The 11805-nt window shown below is 61.9% G+C and overlaps 1 protein-coding gene across 13 annotated transcripts in view; it reads right to left on the bottom strand.

The window, feature by feature from the left end:
* PSENEN (presenilin enhancer, gamma-secretase subunit) overlaps window positions 1-11699 on the bottom strand; it is a 71553-nt gene extending 59854 nt beyond the window's left edge. For 7 of the 13 annotated variants that reach the window (XM_085533425.1, XM_085533426.1, XM_085533429.1 and 4 more), the window contains exons 1-4: window positions 11591-11699; window positions 9977-10038; window positions 6900-7004; window positions 779-799 (exon numbers count right to left, since the gene is read on the bottom strand). In XM_085533425.1, coding sequence (XP_085389551.1) covers window positions 779-799; window positions 6900-7004; window positions 9977-10037 — 187 coding nt within the window. In that variant the 5' untranslated portion in view covers window position 10038; window positions 11591-11699. Of the gene's footprint in view, window positions 1-393; window positions 800-6899; window positions 7005-9976; window positions 10039-11590 lie in introns of those variants that run through there. The other 6 variants (XM_085533430.1, XM_085533433.1, XM_085533432.1 and 3 more) reach the window with 2 other exon arrangements.
* Between the last annotated feature and the right edge of the window lie 106 nt (window positions 11700-11805).

The following is an 11805-nucleotide window of genomic DNA, read 5'->3' as shown; positions in this document are numbered from 1 at the left end:
AGACACATAGAGACCCCATAGATCCCATAGAAACCCCATAGATCCCATAGAGATACATAGAGACCCCATAGATCCCATAGAAACCCCATAGATCCTATAAAAACCCCATAGATCCCATAGAGATACACAGAGGCCCCATAGATCCCATAGAGACCCCATAGATCCCATAGAGACCCATAGAGACCCCATAGATCCCATAGAGACCCATAGAGACCCCATAGATCCCATAGAGACCCATAGAGACCCCATAGATCCCATAGAGATACAGAGACCCCATAGATCCCATAGAGACCCATAGAGACCCCATAGATCACATAGAGACCCCATAGATCCCATAGAGATACATAGAAACCCCATAGATCCCATAGAGATACATAGAGACCACATAGATCCCATAGAGATACATAGAGACCCCATAGATCCTATAGAGATACATAGAGACCCCATAGATCCTATAGAGATACATAGAGACCCCATAGATCCCATAGAGATACATAGAGACCCCATAGATCCTATAGAGATACATAGAGACCCCATAGATCCCATAGAGATACATAGAGACCACATAGATCCCATAGAGATACATAGAGACCCCATAGATCCTATAGAGACCCCATAGATCCCATAGAGACCCCATAGATCCCATAGAGATACATAGAAACCCCATAGATCCCATAGAGACCCCATAGATCCCATAGAGACCCCATAGATCCCATAGAGACCCCATAGATCCCATAGAGACCCCATAGACCCCAATAGCAGCCCCACACACACACACCCAGCAGAGAGCGGCGAACGTCTGCAATGGGGAAATATATGGGGTTAGGGGGACCCATAGATCCTATAGAGACCCTATAGATCCTATAGAGATACATAGAGACCCCATAGATCCCATAGAGATACACAGAGATCCCATAGAGACCCCATAAAACCCATAGAGACCCCATAAGGACCCATAGATCCCATAGAGACTATAGAAACCCCATAGATCCCATACAGACTCCTTGGATCCCATAGAGACCCTATAAGGACCTATAGATCCCATAGAGATACATAGAGACCCCACAGATCCCATAGATCCCATAGAGACCCTATAAGGACCTATAGATCCCATAGAGATACATAGAGACCCCACAGATCCCATAGAGACCCTATAAGAACCCAGAAATCCCATAGAAACCCATAGATACCATAGAGACCCCATAGATCCCATAGAGACCCTATGAGACCCCACAGATCCCATAGAGACCCCATAGATCCCATTGAAACCCCATAAAACCCATAGAGACCCTATAAGGACCCACAGATCCCATGGAGACCCCCCATATCCCACCCAGGACCCCCATAACCCCCCATATCCCCCTCAGGACCCCCATAAATCCCCCATAGCCCCCCCAGGACCCCCATATCCCTCCCAGGACCCCCATAGCCCCCTCAGGACCCCCATAGACCCCCCATAGCCCCCCCCAGGACCCCTATAACCCCCCCCAGGACCCCCATAGACCCCCCCAGGACCCCCATAGCCCCCCATACCACCCCCAAATCCCCCCCCAGGACCCCCATAACCACCCATAGCCCCCCCAGGACCCCCAAATCCCCCCCAGGACCCCCATAGCCCCCTCAGGACCCCCATAGCCCACCCAAGACCCCCATAGCCCCCCCCATGACCCCCATAACCCCCCATAGCCCCCCCCCAGGACCTCCATAGCCCCCCATAGCCCCCCCCAGGACCCCCATAGACCCCCAGGACCCCCAAACCTCCCCCAGGACCCCCATAACCCCCCCAGGATCCCCATAACCCCCCATAGCCCCCCCCAGGACCCCCATAGACCCCCCAGGACCCCCTCAGGACCCCTATAACCCCCCCCCCCAGAACCCCATAACCACCCCATAACCCTCCCAGGACCCCCATAGACCCCCATAAACCCCCCCATAGACCCCCCAGGACCCACATAGACCCCCATAAACCCCCCCTTAGCCCCCTCAGGACCCCTATAACCCCCCCCAGGACCCCAAATCCCCCCCAAATCTCCCCCAGGACCCCCATAACCCCACATAGCCCCCCCCAGGACCCCCATAAATCCCCCATAGCCCCCCATACCACCCCCAAATCCCCCCCCAGGACCCCCATAACCACCCATAGCTCCCCCAGGACCCCCATAACCCCCCCAGGACCCCCATACCCCCCCAAATCCCCCCCCAGGACCCCCATAGACCCCCAGGACCCCCATAACCCCCCCAGGATCCCCATAACCCCCCATAGCCCCCCCCAGGACCCCCATAGACCCCCCAGGACCCCCTCAGGACCCCTATAACCCCCCCCCCCAGAACCCCATAACCACCCCATAACCCTCCCAGGACCCCCAAGTACCCCTAAAACCCCCCCATAGACCCCCCCAGGACCCCCATAAACCCCCCTTAGCCCCCTCAGGACCCCTATAACCCCCCCCAGGACCCCAAATCCCCCCCAAATCTCCCCCAGGACCCCCATAACCCCCCATAGCCCCCGCCAGGACCCCCATAAATCCCCCATAGCCCCCCCCAGGACCCCCATAGACCCGCCCAGAACCCCATAACCACCCCATAGCCCCCCCAGGACCCCCAAGTACCCCTAAAACCCCCCCATAGACCCCCCCAGGACCCCCATAACCCCCCCAAATCCCCCCAATACCCCCCCATAACCCCCCAGGACCCCAATACCCCCCTATAATCCCCCCCCAGGACCCCCATAACTCCCCCATATCCCCCCCAGGACCCCATAGCCCTCCCAGGACCCCCATAGCCCCTCCTAGGACCCCCATAGCCCCCTCCAGGATCCCCATAGCCCCCCCAGGACCCCCATAGCCCCCCCAGGACCCCCATAAATCCCCCTATAAGCCCCCTAAAACCCCCATAACCCCCCCAAATCCCCCCCCAGGACCCCCAAATGCCCCCATAACCCCCCTATAGCCCCCCTCAGGACCCCTATAACCCCCCCAAATCCCCCCAGGACCCCCATAGCCCCTATAGCCCCCCCCAGGACACCCATAACCCCCCATATCCCCCTCATATCCCCCCATAGCCCCCCCCATAGACCCTCTATAGCCTCACATAGGCCCCTCAGGACCCCCATAACCCCCCCAAATCCCCTCCAGGACCCCCATAACCCCCTATAGCCCCCCCATAACCCCCCATAGCCCCTCCCAGGCCCCCCATAACCCCCAATAGTCCCCCTATAACCCCTTCAGGACCCCCATAATGCCCCATAGCCCCCCCCCAGCACCCCTATAACCCCCCCCAGGACCCCCATAATCCCCCCATAACCCCCCCCAGGACCATGTAAGCCCCCCCCAGGACCCCAAATCCCCCCCATAGACCCCCATAACCCCCCATAGCCCCCCCCAGGACCCCCATAACCCCCCATATCCCCCTCAGGACCCCTATAGCCCCCCATAGCCCCCCCCAGGACTCCAAATCGCTCCCCAGGACCCCCATAAGCCCCATAGCCCCCCCAGGACCCCCATAGCCCCCTCAGGACCCCCATAATCCCCCCCCAGGACCTTCATAAGCCCCCCATAGACCCCCATAGCCCCCCCAGGACCCCCATTACCCCTCCAGGACCCCCATAGCCCCCCATAGCGCCCCCCAGGACTCCCAAATCCCCCCCCAGGACCCCCATAGCCCCATCAGGACCCCCATAGCCCCCCATAACCCCCCCCAGGACCATGTAAGCCCCCCCCAGGACCCCAAATCCCCCCATAGACCCCCATAACTCCCCCATAGCCCCCCCCAGGACCCCCATAACCCCCCATAGCCCCCTCAGGACCCTTATAACCCCCCCCAGGACGCCCACAGCCCCCCATAGACCCCCCCAGGACCCCCATAACCCCCCATAGCCCCCCCAGGACCCCCCCAGGAACCCCATAACCCCCCCTAGGACCCCCCCAGGACCCTTATAACCCCCCCAGGACCCCCCATAACCCCCCCATAACCCCCCCAGGACCCCCAAATCCCCCCTCAGGACCCCCATAACCCTCCCATAGACACTCTATAGCCCCCCATAACCCCCCCAGGACCCCCATAAGCCCCCCCATAGACCCCCATAGCCCCCCAGGACCCCCATTACCCCTCCAGGACCCCCATAGCCCCTCCCCAGGATCCCCAAATCCCCCCCAGGACCCCCCCCAGGAACCCCATAACCCCCCCTAGGACCCCCCCAGGACCCCCATAACCCCCCCCATAGCCCTCCATAGCCCCCCCAGGACCCCTATAACCCCCCATAGCCCCACCAGGACCCCCATAACCCCAAATCCCCCTCCATAACCCCCCATAGCCCCCCCAGGACCCCTATAACAACCCCAGGACCCCCATAGCCCCCATAACCCCCCAGGACCCCCATAAGCCCCCCATAGACCCCCATAGCCCCCCAGGACCCCCATTACCCCTCCAGGACCCCCATAGCCCCCCATAGCCCCCTCCAGGACTCCCAAATCCCCCCCCAGGACCCCCATAGCCCCTCAGGACCCCCATAGCCCCCCCATAACCCCCCCCCAGGACCACGTAAGCCCCCCCCAGGACCCCAAATCCCCCCCATAGACCCCCATAACTCCCCCATAGCCCCCCCCAGGATCCCCATAACCCCCCATATCCCCCTCAGAACCCCTATAGCCCCCCATAGCCCCCCCCAGGACCCCAAATCGCTCCCCAGGACCCCCATAGCCCCCCCAGGATCCCCATAGCCCCCTCAGGACCCCCAAATCCCCCCCATAGACCCCCATAACTCCCCCATACCCCCCCCCAGGACCCCCATAACCCCCCATAGCCCCCTCAGGACCCTTATAACCCCCCCCAGGACCCCCATAGCCCCCCATAGCCCCCCCCAGGACCCCCATAGCCCCTCCATAGACCCTCTATAGCCCTCCAAATCCCCCCATAATCCCCCCATAGCCCCCCCCAAGACCCCCATAACCCCGCATAGCCCCCCCCAGGATCCCCATAGCCCCCCATATCCTCCCATAGCCCCCTCCAGGACCCCCATAGACCCGCCCAGGACCCCCATATCCCTCCCAGGACCCCCATAGCCCCCTCAGGACCCCCATAGACCCCCATAGCCCCCCCCAGGACCCCTATAACCCCCCCCAGGACCCCCATAGCCCCCCCAAGATCCCCATAGCCCCCTCAGGACCCCCATAGCCCCCTCAGGACCCCCATAATCCCCCCCCAGGACCCCCATAACCCCCCATAGCCCCCCATAGCCCCCCCCAGGACCCCCATAAGCCCCCCATAGACCCCCATAGCCCCCCCCAGGACTCCCAAATCCCCCCCCAGGACCCCCATAGCCCCCCCATAACCCCCCCCCAGGACCATGTAAGCCCCCCCCAGGACCCCAAATCCCCCCCATAGACCCCCATAACTCCCCCATAGCCCCCCCCAGGACCCCCATAACCCCCCATAGCCCCCTCAGGACCCTTATAACCCCCCCAGGACCCCCATAGCCCCCTCAGGACCCCCATAGCCCCCCCATAACCCCCCCCCAGGACCATGTAAGCCCCCCCCAGGACCCCAAATCCCCCCCATAGACCCCCATAACCCCCCATAGCCCCCTCAGGACCCCTATAGCCCCCCATAGCCCCCCCAGGACCCCAAATCGCTCCCCAGGACCCCCATAAGCCCCATAGCCCCCCCACAGCCCCCCCCAGGACCCCCATAGCCCCCCCAGGACCCCCATAGCCCCCCCAGGACCCCCATAATCCCCCCCCAGGACCCCCATAACCCCCCATATCCCCCCCAGGACCCCCATAACCCCCCAAATCCCCCCCCAGGACCCCCATAACCACCCATAGCCCCCCAGGACCCCCAAAATCCCCCCCAGGACCCCACAGCCCCCCTCAGGACCCCCATAGCCCACCCAAGACCCCCATAGCCCCCCCCAGGACCCTCATAACCCCCCATATCCCCCCCATAGCCCCCCCAGGACCCCCATAGCCCCCATAGCCCCCTCAGGACCCCCATAACCCCCCCATATCCCCCCAGGACCCCCTCAGGACCCCCATAATCCCCCCCAGGACCCCCATATCCCCCCCATAACCCCCCCAGGACCCCCAAATCCCCCCCCAGGACCCCCATAGCCCCCTCCAGGATCCCCATATCCTCCCCAGGACCCCCATATCCCCCCCATAGCCCCCCCAGGACCCCCATAGCCCCCCACAGGACCCCCATAACCCCCAATAGTCCCTCTATAACCCCCCCAGGATCCCCATAGCCCCCCATATCCCCCCATAGCCCCCCCCAAGACTCCCATAACCCCCCATAGCCCCCCCCAGGATCCCCATAGCCCCCTATAACCCCCCATAGCCCCCCCCAGGACCCCCATAACCCCCCATAGCCCCCCCAGGACCCCCATAACCCCCCCATATCCCCCCCAGGACCCCCATAGCCCCCCCCAAGACCCTCAAATCCCCTCCCAGGACCCCCCCAGGACCCCCATAGCCCCCATAACCCCCCCACAGACCCCCCAAATCCCCCCTCAGGACCCTCATAACCCCCCCAGGCCCCCCAGGACCCCTATAACCCCCCCGATGACCCCCCCAGGACCCCCATAGCCCCCCCATAGCACCCCCCAGGACCCCCATAGCCCCCCATATCCCCCCCAGGACCCTAATAACCCCCCCCAGGACCCCCATAACCCCCCCACAACCCCCCCAGGACCCTTATAACCCCCTGCAGGACCCCCATAACCCCCCATAGCCACCCCCAGGACCCCCATAACCCCCCATATCCCCCTCATATCCCCCCATAGCCCCCCATAACACCCCCATAACCCCCCATAGCTCCCCCATAGACCCTCTATAGCCTCACATAGCCCCCCCAGGACCCCCATAACCCCCCCCAGGACCCCCATATCCCCCCCCCCAACATACATGTCTTGATGAGGGGCTGCTGCCCATACGGGGGGGCCATAAAAGCCTCCCTGAAGAACCACAGCACGTTCACCAGCCACAGGAAGGGCAGCAGAGCGAAGCCCCCTGGATTGGGGGGGGGGGAGGTTAATAAAGGGGGGGGGGGTCCTGGGGGGGTCTTTGGGGGGGGGGTTATGGGGGTCTAAGGGGGTCCTGGGGGGGATATGGGGGGGTTATGGGGGTCTATGGGGGTCCTAGGGGGGGTAATGGGGGTCCTGGGGGGGTTACAGGGGTCCTGGATGGGGGCTATGGGGGTCTATGGGGGGTCTATGGGGAGTTATGGGGGTCCTGGGGGGCTCTATGGGGGTCTATGGGGGTCCTGGGGGGGCTATGGGGGGGTTATGGAGGGGGTTATGGGGGTCCTGGGAGGGCTATGGGGGTCTATGGGGGTCCTGTGAGGGGTCTATGGGGAGTTATGGGGGTCCTGGGGGTCTTTGGGGGGGCTTATGGGGGTCTATGGGGGTCCTGGGGGGGCTATGGGGGGGTTATGGAGGGGGTTATGGGGGTCCTGGGAGGGCTATGGGGGTCTATGGGGGTCCTGTGAGGGGTCTATGGGGAGTTATGGGGGGTCCTGGGGGTCTTTGGGGGGGCTTATGGGGGTCTATGGGGGTCCTGGGGGGGTCTATGGGGAGTTATGGGGGTCCTGGGGGGGTTATAGGGGTCCTGGGGGGGGGCTATGGGAGTCTATGGGGGTCCTGGGGGTCTTTGGGGGGGCTTATGGGGGTCTATGGGGGTCCTGAGGGGGTCTAAGGGGGTCCTGTGGGGCTATGGGGGAGTAATGGGGGACCTGGGGGGGTTATGGGGTGGTTATGGGGTTATGGGGGGGGCTTATAGGGGGGTCTTGGGGTCCTGGGGGGGGCTATGGGGGGATTATGGGGGTCTATGGGGGTCCTGGGGGGGTATGGGGGTCCTGGGGGGGTCTATGGGAAGTTATGGGGGTCCTGGGGGGGTTATAGGGGTCCTGGGGGGGGGCTATGGGGGTCTATGGGGGTCCTGAGGGTCTTTGGGGGGGCTTATGGGGGTCTATGGGGGTCTATTGGGGTCTAAGGGGGTCCTGGGGGGATCTGGGGGGATTTGGGGGTCCTGGGGGGGCCTATGGGGGGGTAATGGGGATCCTGGGGGAGTTATAGGGGTCCTGGTGGGGTCTATGGGGAGTTATGGGGGTCTATGGGGGGATTATGGGGGTCTATGGGGGTCCTGGGGGGGCTATGGGGGGCTTATGGGGGTCTATGGGGGTCCTGGGGGGGTCTATGGGGAGTTATGGGGGTCTTTGGGGGGTCTATGGGGAGTTATGGGGGTCTATGGGGGGATTATGGGGGTCTATGGGGGTCCTGGGGGGGCTATGGGGGGCTTATGGGGGTCTATGGGGGTCCTGGGGGGGTCTATGGGGAGTTATGGGGGTCTTTGGGGGGTCTATGGGGAGTTATGGGGGTCTTTGGGGGGGTCTATGGGGGTCCTGGGGGGGTCTATGGGGGGATTTGGGGCTCCTGGGGGGGTCTATGGGGGGGGTAATGGGGATCCTGGGGGGGTTATAAGGGTCCTTGGGGGGTCTATGGGGAGTTATGGGGGTCCTGAGGGGGCTATGGGGGGGATATTGGGGTCCTGGGGGGGGTCTATGGGGGTCCTGGGGGGGTCTATGGGGGGGTTATAGGGGCGCTGGGGGGGCTATGGGGGGGATTATGGGGGTCTATGGGGGTCCTGGGGGGGGGTATGGGGGTCCTGGATGGGGGCTATGGGGGTCTATGGGGGTCCTGGGGGGGTCTATGGGGAGTTATGGGGGTCCTGGGGGGGTAATGGGGGTCCTGGGGGGGCTATGGGGGTGGTTATGGGGTTCTGGGGGGGCTTATGGGGGGGCTATTGGGGTCCTGGGGGGGGGTATGGGGGTCTATGGGGGTCCTGGGGGGGGCTTATGGGGGTCTATGGGGGTCCTGGGGGGGTCTATGGGGAGTTATGGGGGTCCTGGGGGGGTAATGGGGGTCTATGGGGGGGTTATGGGGGTCTATGGGGGTCCTGGGGGGAATATGGGGGTCCTGGGGGGGTTATGGGGGTCCTGGGGGGGCTCTATGGGGGTCTATGGGGGTCTTGGGGGGGCTATGGGGGGGTTATGGGGTGGTTATGGGGTTCTGGGGGGGCTATAGGGGAGTATTGGGGTCCTGGGGGGGTTATGGGGAGTTATGGGGGTCCTGGGGGTCTTTGGGGGGGCTTATGGGGGTCTATGGGGGTCCTGGGGGGGCTATGGGGGTCTATGGGCGTACTGGGGGGTTATGGGGGTCTATGGGGGGATTATGGGGGTCTATGAGGGTCCTTGGGGGGTTATAGGGGTCCTGGATGGGGGCTATGGGGGTCTATGGGGGTCCTGGGGGGGGTCTATGGGGAGTTATGGGGGTCCTTGTGGGGTCCATGGGGGGATTATGGGGGTCTAAGGGGGTCCTGGGGGGGCTATGGGGGGGTTATGGGGGGGGTTATGGGGGTCCTGGGGGGGCTATGGGGGGTTATGGGGGTCCTGGGAGGGGCTATGGGGGGATTTGGGGTCTCTATGGGTCCCTATGGGTCCCTATGGGTCTCTATGGGTCCCTATAGGTCTCTATGGGTCTCTATGGGGTCCCTATGGGTCTCTATGGGTCCCTATGGGTCTCTATGGGGTCTCTATGGGTCCCTATGGTTCTCTATTGGTCTCTATGGGTCCCTATGGGTTCCTGTGGGTCTCTATGGGGTCGCTATGGGTCTCTATGGGTCTCTATGGGGCTCTATGGGGTGTCTATGGGTCTCTATGGGTCTCTATGGGTCCCTATAGGGTCTCTATGTGTCTCTATGGGTCCCTATGGGTCTCTATGGGGTCTCTTTAGGGCTCTATGGGTCCCTATAGGGTCTCTATGGGTCCCTATAGGTCTCTATGGATCCCTATGGTTCTCTATGGGTCTCTATAGGGTCTCTATGGGTCTCTATAGGGTTGCAATGGGGTCTCTATGGGTCTCTATGGGTCTCTATGGGGTCTCTATGGGTCGCTGTGGGTCTCTATGGGTCGCTATGGGGCTCACCCAGGTAGTACTTCCGACACAGCCGCAGTTTGTCCTCATTGGAAACACGTTCCAGGTTCATCCTATGGGGCGCCCCATAGAAACACCATCAGTGCCCCATAGACACCCCATAACCACCCCATAGACACCCCATAGCCACCCCATAGACACCCCATAGCTGCTCCATAGACACCCCATAACCATCCCATAGACACCCCATAGCCACCCCATAGACACCCCATAACTGCCCCATAGACACCCCATAACCACCCCATAGACACCCCATAGCTGCTCCATAGACACCCCATAACCATCCCATAGACACCCCATAGCCACCCCATAGACACCCCATAACTGCCCCATAGACACCCCATAACCACCCCATAGCCACCCCATAGGACCCCATAGAGCCCCATAGGACCCCATAGGATCCTATAGGACCCCATAGGACCCCACAGAGCCCCATAGGACCACATAGCTGCCCCATAGAACCCCATAGGACCCTATAGAGCCCCATAGGACCCCATAGAGCCCCATAGGATCCTATAGGACCCCATAGAGCCCCATAACCGTCCCATAGGAACCCATAGAGCCCCACTGCTGCCCCATAGGACCCTATAGGGCCCCATAAGACCCCATAGGATCCTATAGGACCCAATAGAACCCTATAACCGCCCCATAGAACCCCATAGGACCCCATAGGATCCTATAGGACCCCATAGAGCCCCATAGAACCCCATAGAGCCCCATAGAGCCCCATAGGATCCTATAGGACCCCGTAGGTCCCCATAGAGCCCCACAGGACCCCATAGGACCCCATAGAATCCTATAGGACCCCACAGGACCCCATAGGATCCTATAGGACCCCATAGAGCCCTATAGAACACCATAGGATCCTATAGGACCCCATAGGACCCCATAGAGCCCCATAAGACCCCATAGGACCCCATAGAGCCCCATAGGACCCAATAGGACCCCATAGAGCCCCATAGGATCCTATAGGACCCCATAGGACCCCATAGAACCCCATAGGATCCTATAGGACCCCATAGAACCCCATAGAGCCCCATAGGATCCTATAGAGCCCCATAGGACCCCATAGAACCCCATAGGATCCTATAGGACCCCATAGAGCCTCATAGAACCCCATCGGACCCCATAAGACCCCATAGAGCCCCATAGCTGCCCCATAAGACCCCATAGGACCCCATAGAGCCCCATAGGATCCTATAGAGCCCCATAGGACCCCATAGAGCCCCATAGGATCCTATAGAGCCCCATAGGACCCCATAGAGCCCCATAGGATCCTATAGAGCCCCATAGGACCCCATAGAGCCCCATAGGATCCTATAGGACCCCATAGGACCCCATAGAACCCCATAGGACCCCATAAGACCCCATAGAGCCCCATAGCTGCCCCATAGGACCCCATAGGATCCTATAGGACCCCATAGGACCCCATAGAGCCCCATAGGACCCCATAGAACCCCATAGAGCCCCATAGGATCCTATAGAGCCCCATAGGACCCCATAGAACCCCATAGAGCCCCATAGAACCCCATAGAGCCCCATAGGACCCCATAGAGCCCCATAGGATCCTATAGGACCCCATAGGACCCCATAGAACCCACTCACTTCCTCTCCCAGCTCCGAGCGCCGCGCGATGCACGCCGGGAGAAACGGGAGGGGGAGGGGGGTGGGAAGAGCTCTGAGCCAATAGGGAGAGAGGAACGAGGTCACGTGGAGAGGGCGGAGCGACGCGATCAGAGCCCGCGCCATGTTGGAGGGGGGGAGTGATCACGTGATGCGGGGACAGAACCGCGCCATGTTGGAGTGGAGTGATCACGTGA

The sequence above is a fragment of the Coturnix japonica genome, unplaced genomic scaffold (assembly GCF_054131305.1).
Source record: "Coturnix japonica strain WE unplaced genomic scaffold, WE-NBRP24 Scf060, whole genome shotgun sequence".
Classification (NCBI taxonomy): Eukaryota; Metazoa; Chordata; class Aves; order Galliformes; family Phasianidae; genus Coturnix; species Coturnix japonica.
The sequence above is the reverse complement of the archived record's forward strand: the minus strand, read 5'-3'. Positions and strand labels throughout refer to the sequence as shown.